Source organism: Liolophura sinensis, chromosome 10, assembly GCF_032854445.1.
Source record: "Liolophura sinensis isolate JHLJ2023 chromosome 10, CUHK_Ljap_v2, whole genome shotgun sequence".
Taxonomy (NCBI): Eukaryota; Metazoa; Mollusca; class Polyplacophora; order Chitonida; family Chitonidae; genus Liolophura; species Liolophura sinensis.
Window position 1 is genome coordinate 7,825,648 of NC_088304.1, and position 12,477 is coordinate 7,838,124.

Genomic DNA, 12,477 nt, shown 5'->3' on the forward strand with positions numbered 1-12,477 from the left:
TAAAGTAAATATAAACAATAAACAATTCTGTTACTTTATATACAACTTTGTGTAAAAAAAAATGCAACAGTCTTGAAATAATGAAAGACTTGCTATCAATATCATACTCTCAATACATTGGCAGAACCACATATAGTTTGGTGTTAGTTACATATCAGACTGAACCACATTTACTGTTTCAGTACTCTGATTACATTAATTAGTTGGACAACCACCTAAAGTCCATGGTGGAATCATAACCGATTACAGCCATCCAACACATTGACAATTACTGTGGTTCAAACTGAAACCATCTGCTTTCTGATGAACACCAGTGCCAGTGTGTTACAAGCATATTGTGAACCACTAACCTGCACATAAAGTCATAAACCACCTAGTCTGTGAGTGAACTATTATGTTACAAGTATGTTACAATGTTGCACTGATTTCAAGTACCTCTGCCTCACAATTACATGTCCCTCTTTTTTTCAGACCAATTTTGACCCCAAATGTTCACCTTTTAATTTCCCCGATCTAATCTGTACACTATATCGACTTAATCTAATTATAATTGAACTCAACAGTAGAACCAATTTTTCATACCCCTGTCTTTGATGCCAAAAGTAATACAGAAGTAAACATTTGCCAAAAGGTTTGAATGAGGTTCTGTTAACAGTTACAGGTAAGTCATATCAGGACAAGTGACCAGGAAGACAGTGTGAGAACCTACACACCATCTGTTTCACATTTTCTGATAGAGGTTAGACTCTATCCACCAGTGGTCTAATGAACATGATGGGTCATCAACTGCTTTTAGATACTCGCAAGCTTCAATGCTGCAGTTGTGATCGAGCACATGAACTACTCTTGCCAACTGAGTAAATTTAACGCTTCCAACCCGAAATATCCCAAAACGTGTTGACCTGTACAGGAGTCACTCAACAGTATACACACTGTCATTGGCAGAACATTATTACTGGACAAGTCTTGAGTCTAAATTAATTTTTTGGTTAATTGGGCAGGGGGACAGCAATTTAGACAACACTCACATGACAAATATGTTGGCAACAACAGGTAATGAGCGAAAGATCCCAGATCTAAATATCCCTGCAGACGAACAACTGAAGTCGCTGGCGACCTTTCAGACGAACAACAAAGCAGCCAACAACCCTACAACCACATAGGCTAAAACTTTGGCGATCACCTGGCAGCAGGTCGGCGACAGAATATCCAGTTGCTCAGCCTTTCAGACTGCAGATGTTTTTCTGTTCAGGATCTCAACTTTCTGACCATTCTACACCCAGTTACAAGCTACTGGAGTTGTCCACAGCACAGGTTCACAAACAGTATAAAGGTCTTTAATATTGCAATAAATGGTAGACGCACATGGATCCGCTCAGAATCACAGGCTAGGGGAGACCCTAGGTTTGTCTGAGCACTGACTTGTGACGTCAGTGGTTATGCCTCGCCAGGGGTGAGGGTGGGGCTCAGTCAGGGGTTGTGGGCACCTCGGTACTGAAGTAAGGCGTGGCGTCCTTGATAAGAATGGTGTGGCACACATCACACACTTTTGACGCTCGAAAGTTCGGTCCACTGTTCACAGACTTTGAGGTGCAGTCAGCACAAAATATTTTCCCACAGTGACGACAGTGGTGCTGAAATAAATAAAAATAGAGAGTAAAAAATCAAAAAGACTTGAAAGTACAGTTCAAAAATTTTTAATTTTATGCATTATTTCCTTGTTTCAAGCATGAGAGACACGTTGTGTCTTTTTCAACTTTTTCACATATGAAAAAGCAACTTTCAGTGCAATTTATACACATTTTAAGCTGATTTTGGAGACAAAACCACATTGGTTGGATTGGTCAATTTCAGGGCTTTATAAAAGTGTAATTTTATCAGTGTACACAGAATAATGCCTTTAGAATATGCTTGAACCTTGTAAAACTTATGAAAAGGTTGAAGAATTACAGTAAATTCTGATGGAGTAGACCTTGAACTATGAGGACCAGGGTACCATTATGCTAATGCAATATTAGGGTACACAGCTGTCTCCAGCATTTCATCATTTACCATCCTGTGTTGTCGGGAATGTTTCAGGAGGTACATTACATATTCCTTTATACATGTACATCTCCAGGTTTTGGCATGAAGCACGAGTTCATAGCACCAAGTACTTTTCTAATGTACACCCACTCCTGTGACATGAATGCTTGAGGACTACAGACCTCCAATGACAGCACATTACACCACTCAGCCAGCCATGTTATAATTTAGAGACAACTGAAAGATTGATTACAGTACCTGGGTCCAAAGACGGTGGCAAACAAGATACAAACTTAAACACAGGCTACAAAACAACCTCATACAAGTCATAGGCCATGCTTGCCTGATGGAGACAAAGATCATGCAATTCATTATACACAAACAGAAACCCTAAGAAACAAGCAAACAGTACAAGGCAAAACATGAAACTTGCAGAAGATTGACTGATTGATTGACTGATTGATTAGTGTTAAAACAGTTACAGAATCATTTCTTATTGGCTGGTATAAGAGACTGGTATGTCCAGGCTATGCTTTGCCTAAGATAAATTTTAGGTATGGCACATTTATTCAAGCCATGGTTAAAGATGCACAATTTAACCCAAGAAATCCTGTCTCCACTGTCAGCCAATCAGCACCAATTTTAACCGAGGAAACCCTGTCTCCAATGTCAGCCAATCAGCATCGATTCTGTGTGCCTTTAAAGCTATTTATGTTAACTAAAGTTTAGCATTTTTCAAGTCACAAACTTTGAATGAATCATCACCTTTACAGTTTTTGTGAAATTTGATCAATTTGTCATTCAAAAAAACCTAAGTGTTGGCACAAAAAGTATCATTTTAAGGCCTTTATTTGTTCCTAAAAGTGCACTTTTACCCACCAAATTTCAGATATACAGTTTAAGATTGGGGAAAATGGGAGTGTAAGAACACAATCTCAACCAACTGAGCCCATGATGCTAAAAACTCCTAAGTGGTCATATTTATACGCACACTGTTCATGTATACACAAACACAAATACACGCCTGGAGTGAAAGCACTTGCGGTTTTATTACATAACACATTGTGATTGTTAAAATAAGTCTCTTGCAATTTTTATTCCAATAAGCAAGCAAAGAGTCTATCTAAGCCGTGAACCACTGACACCTCTGCCACAAGTTATGATAAAGCCCCAAGTCAGGGCTAAAACTTTGGATTTCTTAGTACAGAATTATGGTCACTTCTGAGACGAGATGCATGTGTTTTTTTGTTTTTTGTTTCTTTCCTTCTTTTGCTAATACGTAATCTCCACGCAATACATCTTTTCACTGACAACCATGCCAAACATATTGGCTCATTTGCTACATGTCATTTACCAATACCTCAGAATCAAGTCAAAATGTACAAGTTTAACTTAGTATTCGTCATTTCTTACTTATTTTCAGTGGATACGTTAAAATATTGAGGTACGTACATTTTACTGATTAATTCATCAAATTAAAGGAGACCTTGCATATTTTTCTTTTAGTTAATATCTCCTGCATTTAATACATCATGCACATCTTACAGAGCTCTTGATACACTTCACAAACAGTTCTCAAGATCGGCAAAAAATTGGTTTGAAATACCGATCAATACAACAAATGAATTTTAACTATTTTCTTAGAGTGCCAATTCAAACTCTTAGTGAGGCCATTTTATTTAGAGAGACAGACAAAATGGCTGGTTATTGTGGCAGAGATGTGAGTGGGGTGAGGAGGAGGGTGGTAAAGTAGAAGAGTGCACACACCTTGGCCCTCACCTTTCTCCGCGTGACACTGAAGCTCTGTTTACAGTTATTGCACTCCTCTACATCATCCTCGTGCTGCCATCGTACCTCATTCTCTGCTTGACGAATCTTCTCCAGCTGTATCTGTTAACCAGAGAGACAAATCAACAGGCATAAGCGCAAAGGCACAAGAGCAAGACTAGGCAGATAGACATCGGTACATAGGCATGACTGTCAAAATATATAAAGTAGAAAATATACCAGCGTAAATCCATCAGCAATGAGACAAAGGCTAAAAAAAAAAAAGTGTAAACATGATAAGCTGAGAGAGAAAATAAAAGTGCATCAACATTAGAGCCTTACAAATACAATGTAATCAGTTACAATCTATTGAAAAGACCAGAAGAGCAAGAAAATTAAAAGACGCAGAAGGAAAACAGTCTTAACATGAAAAGAGCTAGAAAAACGACAACTGCATCAACATTCATACACACAAACAAATCAGCATAAAGATAAACAATGACTGAAAAAAGCAAATGCATCAGAAATTACACAAAGATAGACAAAATCCCAAAATATAAAGCTGTGCTAAACAATCACCAAGTAAATGCATCAGTGCTCATGTGGCATATATACCAAATTCTCTGATCATTTAACAACCACCAAGTAAATGCATTAGTGCTCATGTGACAGACATATATACCAAATTCTCTGATCATTAAACAACCACCAAGTAAATGCATCAGTGCTCATGTGGCAGACATATATACCAAATTCTCTGATCATTTAACAACCACCAAGTAAATGCATCAGTGCTCATGTGGCAGACATATATACCAAATTCTCTGATCATTTAACAACCACCAAGTAAATGCATCAGTGCTCATGTGGCAGACATATATACCAAATTCTCTGATTATTAAACAACCACCAAGTAAATGCATCAGTGCTCATGTGGCAGACATATATACCAAATTCTCTGATCATTTAACAACCACCAAGTAAATGCATTAGTGCTCATGTGGCAGACATATATACCAAATTCTCTGATCATTTAACAACCACCAAGTAAATGCATCAGTGCTCATGTGACAGACATATATACCAAATTCTCTGATCATTTAACAACCACCAAGTAAATGCATCAGTGCTCATGTGGCAGACATATATACCAAATTTTCTGATCATTTAACAACCACCAAGTAAATGCATCAATGCTCATGTGGCAGACATATATACCAAATTTTCTGATCATTTAACAACCACCAAGTAAATGCATCAGTGCTCATGTGGCAGACATATATACCAAATTCTCTGATCATTTAAGAACCAAGTAAATGCATCAGTGCTCATGTGGCAGACATATATACCGAATTCTTTAATAATTAAACAATCAACAATAGATGTATACAAAACAAAACTTTCAGGATTTGACATTAATACTACACTGATATATCCAACATGTATCATGCTTCGTGGAAGAACTACGAATAATACAACTGAAGACTCACCTGTAGAGACTGTGATAATTTGACAAAATCTCTCTGTACTGCTTCACTGTTGTCTAAATCCATCTGAAGAGACTGGAGTTTGGCTCTGTGAGAGAGAGCTTCCTGCTCAAGTTTTGTCTGAAAGGTAAAGTAATTCGTACATATCAAATCTGTTGAATATCCAATATTCCCCACCTCGTGCACCAGGGTCGGATACAGCCTTCTAATTCGGGCACCCTTTCAGCCGGGGTCTAGGGGCAACACCCTGGTGGGGGGGTTAGTGGGTAAAAAATAGCGTAAAATTTGAATGACACAGTCGAAGTACAAGGGTTTTCTGTACCTGTTTATCTACGTCTCAATGCTCTTTTATGGTTGAAAAAAAAAATATATTTACAGAACTGAAGATTTGCACAGTATTTTTAATAATGATGTACATGTATGATCTATCAATGGATTATACATTTAAGAAAGTACAATGACTTTTTCTGTAAGACAGACCTGGCTGTTCAATCAAAGTTACTTTCTCAGCACTGGGGTTAAATTTTCATGGGGGAGAGGGGAAAAAAATTGGCTCCAAGTCCCACGCTGCGGTCTGCGTATTCATCTTTTTTGGGACAGTAAGAAATCGTCCTATTCCTCCACCGGTAGATGAAATCAAATCAGTACGTTTCTCACAAGGGACATAGCTAGAACTTTGCATATTGTGCGAGTGGCTGGTTGTTTTTGGCCTACTGAGGCATTTTGGCGACTCCAGAGTCAAAAGTTTGTACACACGTACAATGTATTGTAAAGACACAAACCACAAGACGGATGTAAATAAACACTAGGAATGAGGTAAAAGGTTGTGCAGTAGTCAACGGCGCAAATGTATGACGAATGGAGGCCACGACAACAGAGTTGAAATGAAAAACCGCTCGTTAAATCTTCTCTATTTGCCAAATTTAAATTTGAATTGTTCTTTGAATTTGGGCTCTTTTGTTAAGTTTATTTGGGCATCTGGGGGGATTTCTTACTTTGGGCGCCAGTAACCGGCATGAAAATCATTCTGTATCCGACCCTGTGTACACAAAGTTGGGCCAGTAGACTGGCGTAAAACTAGACCTTAACCAAAAACTTAACTGGACACACAAATGGACTAGAAAAATATCTATATTTCAACTTTCTGTAACTACATATTACCCTGACTATCAAAAAACTTCCTGACCATATTGACTCCTTCCTGAGCCCTTTCCACTTATCTCCCCTTATGGTTGACAATCTCCACTGCCCCCTTCACACCTCACCAACACGCTGGCATAGTAATCTTGCTTCTTACCACTCTTATCATGACTTAAGACTGCTCCTCCATCTAACCTCCTTACCTTGGCCATGGACTGCTCCACAACCCATCCCCACTCCATACCCTGGACTGCTCTTCCACCCATCCCCCTCCTTACCCTGGCCATGGACTGCTCCACCAATCATCCCCACTCCTTACCCTGGACTGCTTCTCCACCCATCCCCCTCCTTACCCTGGCTGTGGACTGCTCCTCCACCCATCCCCCTCCTTACCCTGGCTGTGGACTGCTCCTCCACCTGCTGCTGTAGGGCCTGTATCAGCTGTTTTGACTTGGCCTGGATACTTTTCAAAGAATGTTCTGTCTCCTTCAGCTTCTGGTCAGATTCATGCCGACAGCTCCTTTCTCGCTCAAGTTCGGACCTCACACTTTGTAATACAGCTGAAAATACATACAAAAACAATCATATTTTTGAATTGTGAAGCTATTACTTCATGTGTTTCTACTTGAAATCTGCTAATGACAGGAGGTATGTCAGGTACCTGGTAAAGAGCTGTTTTCTATACACAATTTAGCATACTTTGTGAAACATTCCTGAGTATGCTGTTAAATATGAATCAAATAAATAAATACCAGCAAGTCACAAACAAGCCGATGACCAGCCGAACCATCTGATGAACATGAGGCTGCACTACAGATGTTAGGAGTTCCCAATTTTAACATGTAAGGTACAAAAAGAATCACTAAAATAATTTTAGATTTTTTTTTTTTTTTTTTACATGTGTAAAGGTTGAAGGAATTGCTATTGTGGGTCACACACAGGGAATTGAACTCGAGTTTTCCCATCTTAAATCTAGTACTACTTGTACTAGCATCTGAGCAAAAAGTGAAATTAGTTTTTGAAAGCTGGCATCCTAACACATGATTATACAGGGCCATTAACCATTCCAGATCAGACACCTTTCTACGTGATCCTACAGGAGCGAGACAAAGCTCGTGTACAGGTGGGCGCCATCAGCGCAGTGATTTCTCCCAAAATACAGGAATAATTGTTGATAGAGGAGTTTTTTTTTTAGTATCAATGGTATAAAAGCAACTACCTACATCTGACTTAATCAAAAAAATGACTTATGGGTTGGGTTGAGCGGAGAAATTATGATAACTACTGTTGTATCCCCTGTGAATTTTGTTATGCAAAATCAAGAGGTAAATGCGTGAACATATTTAAAGGAGAAGAAAATTTAAATATCAATCAAATACCACTGAAAAGAGTATGCATTTCCTCGCAGGAGCATGCCATAAAAAAATTCTAATATGTAGCTCAATTATAAATGAAGACAGTGCCAAAATCCGCTATGGGCGACTTCATTTTGCCTAAGAGCTAGTCCTGAAGTCTTCGGTGTTAGGAGGAGAATTACTGTTGGAAACTGCAGAAGTGCAGTTCGTACATTTCCGGTAGAACTCTTCTTCCCAGAAGGTAGCAAACAGTACAGTTCGTTTTCCGCTTCCGGGAAACCAGAATGTTGGACGTAGATTCTGAGTTTACACCAACAAAGTCGGCAGTTTTAACGACTCTCGTTGGGTGAGAGGCAACACATCCCTGCATAAATTACTTAAAGATGGAGGATGCCATGGGATCAGCCATTTATGTCAGCTTTGCCGTTTTCAGGCTTTACATGTATGGCAAGGAAAAATCGCAAAATTATGCAGCAGGCACCACCAGATAGAAAAAAATGTGCTCTTCTCAGCCCACAGTGTCATGTTTTTAAGTTTTCTTCTCTTTTAAATTGCCATGTTTCAGCTTGAGCATGGACGGGGATGATAATAATATCCACGCAGCCTGTAAATAGCGCTCTGCTCTACAGTACGGTACATTCGCCATCGGGTGCAGTTCTTAACATAAGGCGAAATCAGTCATCTCAGATCAGATCTTGTAATGCACGAGACTCGCTTTCGACATCCATGTTGTAAAAAGTATGACGCCCAAGTCTATTAAAGATGTAATCTCAATGGAGGCAGTAGATACACCTCTATTTCAGAAAGGCCATTAACCACAAACCTAGCTGTTCTGTCAAGGTGTTGATCTCCTGACTGAGAGTCTCCTCCAGGGTTGTTTTTTCTTGTTGCTCAGCAACCACCTGGTCCTTCAGGAAGAGTATCTCACTCTTTAACGTCTCCTCCATGTGCTCCTTGGCAACTTTGGCTGCGATGATTTCCTCCCTGAACTGAAGCAGCTTTAACTGCATCTCCTGGAGAACAAAGTAAGGGAACATGTAATGTAAGGATTTCTTGATTTCTATGATTCACCATATTAAAGGATTTTTCATTTACACAATGGCAGTCAGTTTTATTGGCAGAGCACATCACTTTACGTGTTTTAAACCACCGCCCTTTGGCAAGTTACTGATGAACATTCATCAGTAATGTGACGTCTTATATGCACACCATACTGGTGGAACACAAGTGATCTTCAGTGAATGTTAATACTACTAAATGGCCAGGACTTCCCAAATGGCCACAACTTCCCAAATGGCTACAATTTCCCAAATGCCATGACTTCTGAAATGGCCACAACTTCCCAAATGGCCATGACTTTCCAAATGGCCACAACCAGCAAGGGAATTGCACAGCTAACCTCTGAGACGGCTGATGCATGGTGGAACCCAAACGTAGTTGTGTTGAAAAAATTACGACAAAGGAGAGTTTTGTAAAATGACAACAACGTCTTTGATAGTAACTGTTTTAGAGTTACTTGAAAATATAAAAATAGTCAACGGGTTTATAACTGCATACTAATCATGATTACCGAAATTGTAGTTTAGCATAGTTTTTAAACACATAGTTTCGGGTTCAAGGTGTGGCCAGTTCTTGCAGCAGCCGCTTACATATTGATTTCCCATGATTCAGTTCACAATTTCAATCCAAGAGGTTGGCCTATTTCTCCACCAGGTGGTGCGACCTTCTACAGATGATGTAACATGTGTACTGTGCCATGGAGACTAGCTATAAGAAAGTTACGTACTTCTATGTAATTTATTTATTTATTTATTAGATTGGTGTTTTACGCCGTACTCAAGAATGTTTCACTTATATGACAGAGGCCAGCATTATGGTGGGAGGAAAACGGGGAGGGCCCGGGGGAAACCCATGAACATCTGCAGGTTGCTGACGGACCTTCCCACGTATGGCCTGAAAGGAAGCCAGCATGAGCTGGACTTGAACTCACAGCGACCGCACTTCTATGTTATGGACTTCTAGTAATACTTAATGACACATTTTTTAACATCAAAGCATACACCATTTGTTTTTTGTAATGTCATTTTCCCTGTCAACTTCCATGGATACAGATCCGTGTTCTGTGATTTAGCAGAGATCACGTCACTGAAATATGTACAAGTACATACAAGCAGTACTTACATCTAAATTGTTGGGTAAATTAATAGTCTCATTCTGTAACTGCTGGGCATGTTTAGAATGTTTCCCAACCAGAGAGTCGTTCTCATTCTGTAACTTCACCAACTGAAAGAAAACAAGATATATTGGGATTACATCAACTACTATATTTTGAAGATACATGTAGAACATAACAGCAAAAACAGGTTGTTGCGGTGAATCAGAACATCGAACGTCTTTTGTTGTGCGACTTGCTGCGTGTTTCGATTTCATCTTTATTTATCTATTCGTTTATTTAAATGATTGGAGTTTGTTTCATGCCACACACCAGAATTTCCCAACAAACAGCGATCGTGAGATTTATGTGTGGAGGAAGCTGGAGTGCCTCGGGTAAAACATTACCATTCTCCAGATACATGTACCCGACAAACTCCCTCACTCAAAGCAACAACCAAACAATCAAGGCTTGGATTTGAACCCGCGATCTCACTGGGCTGGGGCCAAGAGGCTGCAATGAGAACAAGGCTCTAGCAGATTGAGCCTAAGGAGACCCCAGTGACTTACCCTAATTCCTCAACCTTTCACACATGAAAGAGCAATTTTCAGTGCAATTTAAGCACCTTTTAATTTGATTTTGGACACAAAACTAAATTGGCGGAATTTCAGGGCTTCACAAAAAAGTTTAATTTTATCTGTCTATACAGACTAATGCCCTCAAAATATGCTTGAATAAACACCTTGCAAACATTCGAATTAGAGTAATACATTGTAGGTGTATTTTGCCTAAAGTTTAACATTTTCCAAATGACACATTTTGCTTGGTTCTGATTAATTTGTCCACTATTTTTATGAAGTTTGATTAATTTTGACATACAGCAGAAGTCACCTAATTCTAAACCTAATACCTTGTAACATGAATTTATCTAAATGGTCTTTTATAACTAGATGTGCCCAGAGTATCAACTATTACAAATTGAACTCACAGGTCCTATGACAGTATAAACTGACATTCATGATACCAAAGTGTCCTGTAACATTTCACTTACCTCTTTTTGAATTTCTTCTCTCCCTGCAGTTAAACTTTTCTGAAATGTACCAGATAATATCCATGTTAATTCTACAGTACTATCTACCAGTCAAATTATCATTGTGATTTATGTCTCTTGATAACATCCTGAAAATAGGCCTGGTTGGTTAGTTCCAATAAAACCTTAGAGTAGGGTCCTTTTGGGAAAATAGCTCAAATTACCGTCACAAAACTTATTTACAATGATGGGTTGAATTTCTTCTTTTCAACTCAGATACAGCTCTTTTTTATTTGATGGGTGTTACTGTCATTATTTATTTATTTATTTGACAGGAACTTTACACACTCAACAATATTTCAATTATACAATGGCGGCCAGCATTACAGTCAAAGGAAACAGGGGGATCAATATGTATTGCATATCCCACACCAAAACAACCATGCACCTAATAGTAATGTATAAATGTGAAAACTTATTCACTGCATGTATTAAACTGAACTCTTGTGAGCCATTCCCATATGACTTCTCAACTCAGATGGCCGAGTGGTTGTCACTAATCTCAAAATAGCTGTTTCAGTCTCAGTCTCAGAAATATATTCAAGAAATTATAATGTTTTTTCTTTGGTCTTTGTTGTTAATTTTTGCATAATAAATGTGGGAGAGATGAAATACTTAGAATGAGGATTCATTATTTATGGCACAGTCTGATTCAAGAATATTATCCTGGATCTAAATCTTGGATGTAACATTTATGGTTGGTAAAGTTAGGAGAAACCACTGCACCTTTCCAGATAACAGGAATATCTTCTTACTCAAAGCCTAAGCTGGAATCATTCCCTCAGCACCACCCTCCCCACCACCGCTACTCATTAATTGTTTCCGAGGCACTTAATGAGACTGAAATCAAACCTTTACCTATGCCTCCCCTCCCCCTCACTGCTCACAAACTCATCCTGTAGTTCAGACTGAGACTGAAATCACCCCATTTCACCTCACACCCCAACTCTCAATCCTCACCCCCACCCTGTTACTACTCACCAACTGATCTTGCAGCTCAGACTGAGACTGGATAAACTGCTGCTTCACTTCAGACAGGTATTTCTCTGACTCTGTTACTTTGGTTACCAAACTGGATATCTGTAAATACATTACATGAACCACCTCTTCAACTAATTGTTACACTATTGGTGCATTGAAATCATCAAGTTTAAAATATCATAACACATAAATATAACTGTAAGACTGGGACACACCTGTATTGTTACACCTATAGTCATCCTGACAGGTGTGAACATTACGTCTTAGTTTATCAGGTGATACACTAAAGTACCTGCCCAAGTCAGCTATTGATCTCAGCAGAAAACACTAGTATAATACATGTACTTTTACCCATGAATGGAGTCATCTGTTTATCTCAATGTTTTTGTGCGATGCTCTATACTGGTAAAATAGCACATCTCATTATTTACCTGACTTGTACTGTATATCAATATAAAAACTAAAGTATGACAATCCCCA

At 38.9% G+C, this 12,477-nt stretch overlaps 1 protein-coding gene across 4 annotated transcripts in view; it reads right to left on the reverse strand.

Moving 5' to 3' along the window:
• Positions 1-582: 582 nt before the first annotated feature.
• The window catches only part of LOC135476423 (rab GTPase-binding effector protein 1-like), a 35,327-nt gene continuing 23,432 nt past the window's right edge, over positions 583-12,477 (reverse strand). For 3 of the 4 annotated variants that reach the window (XM_064756450.1, XM_064756447.1, XM_064756446.1), the window contains 8 exons: positions 11,998-12,096; positions 10,978-11,016; positions 9,956-10,057; positions 8,598-8,787; positions 6,813-6,979; positions 5,283-5,399; positions 3,793-3,915; positions 583-1,634 (listed from right to left, as the gene is read on the reverse strand). In XM_064756450.1, coding sequence (XP_064612520.1) covers positions 1,467-1,634; positions 3,793-3,915; positions 5,283-5,399; positions 6,813-6,979; positions 8,598-8,787; positions 9,956-10,057; positions 10,978-11,016; positions 11,998-12,096 — 1,005 coding nt within the window. In that variant the 3' untranslated portion in view covers positions 583-1,466. The remainder of the gene's footprint in view (positions 1,635-3,792; positions 3,916-5,282; positions 5,400-6,812; positions 6,980-8,597; positions 8,788-9,955; positions 10,058-10,977; positions 11,017-11,997; positions 12,097-12,477) is intronic. The other variant, XM_064756449.1, reaches the window with a different exon arrangement.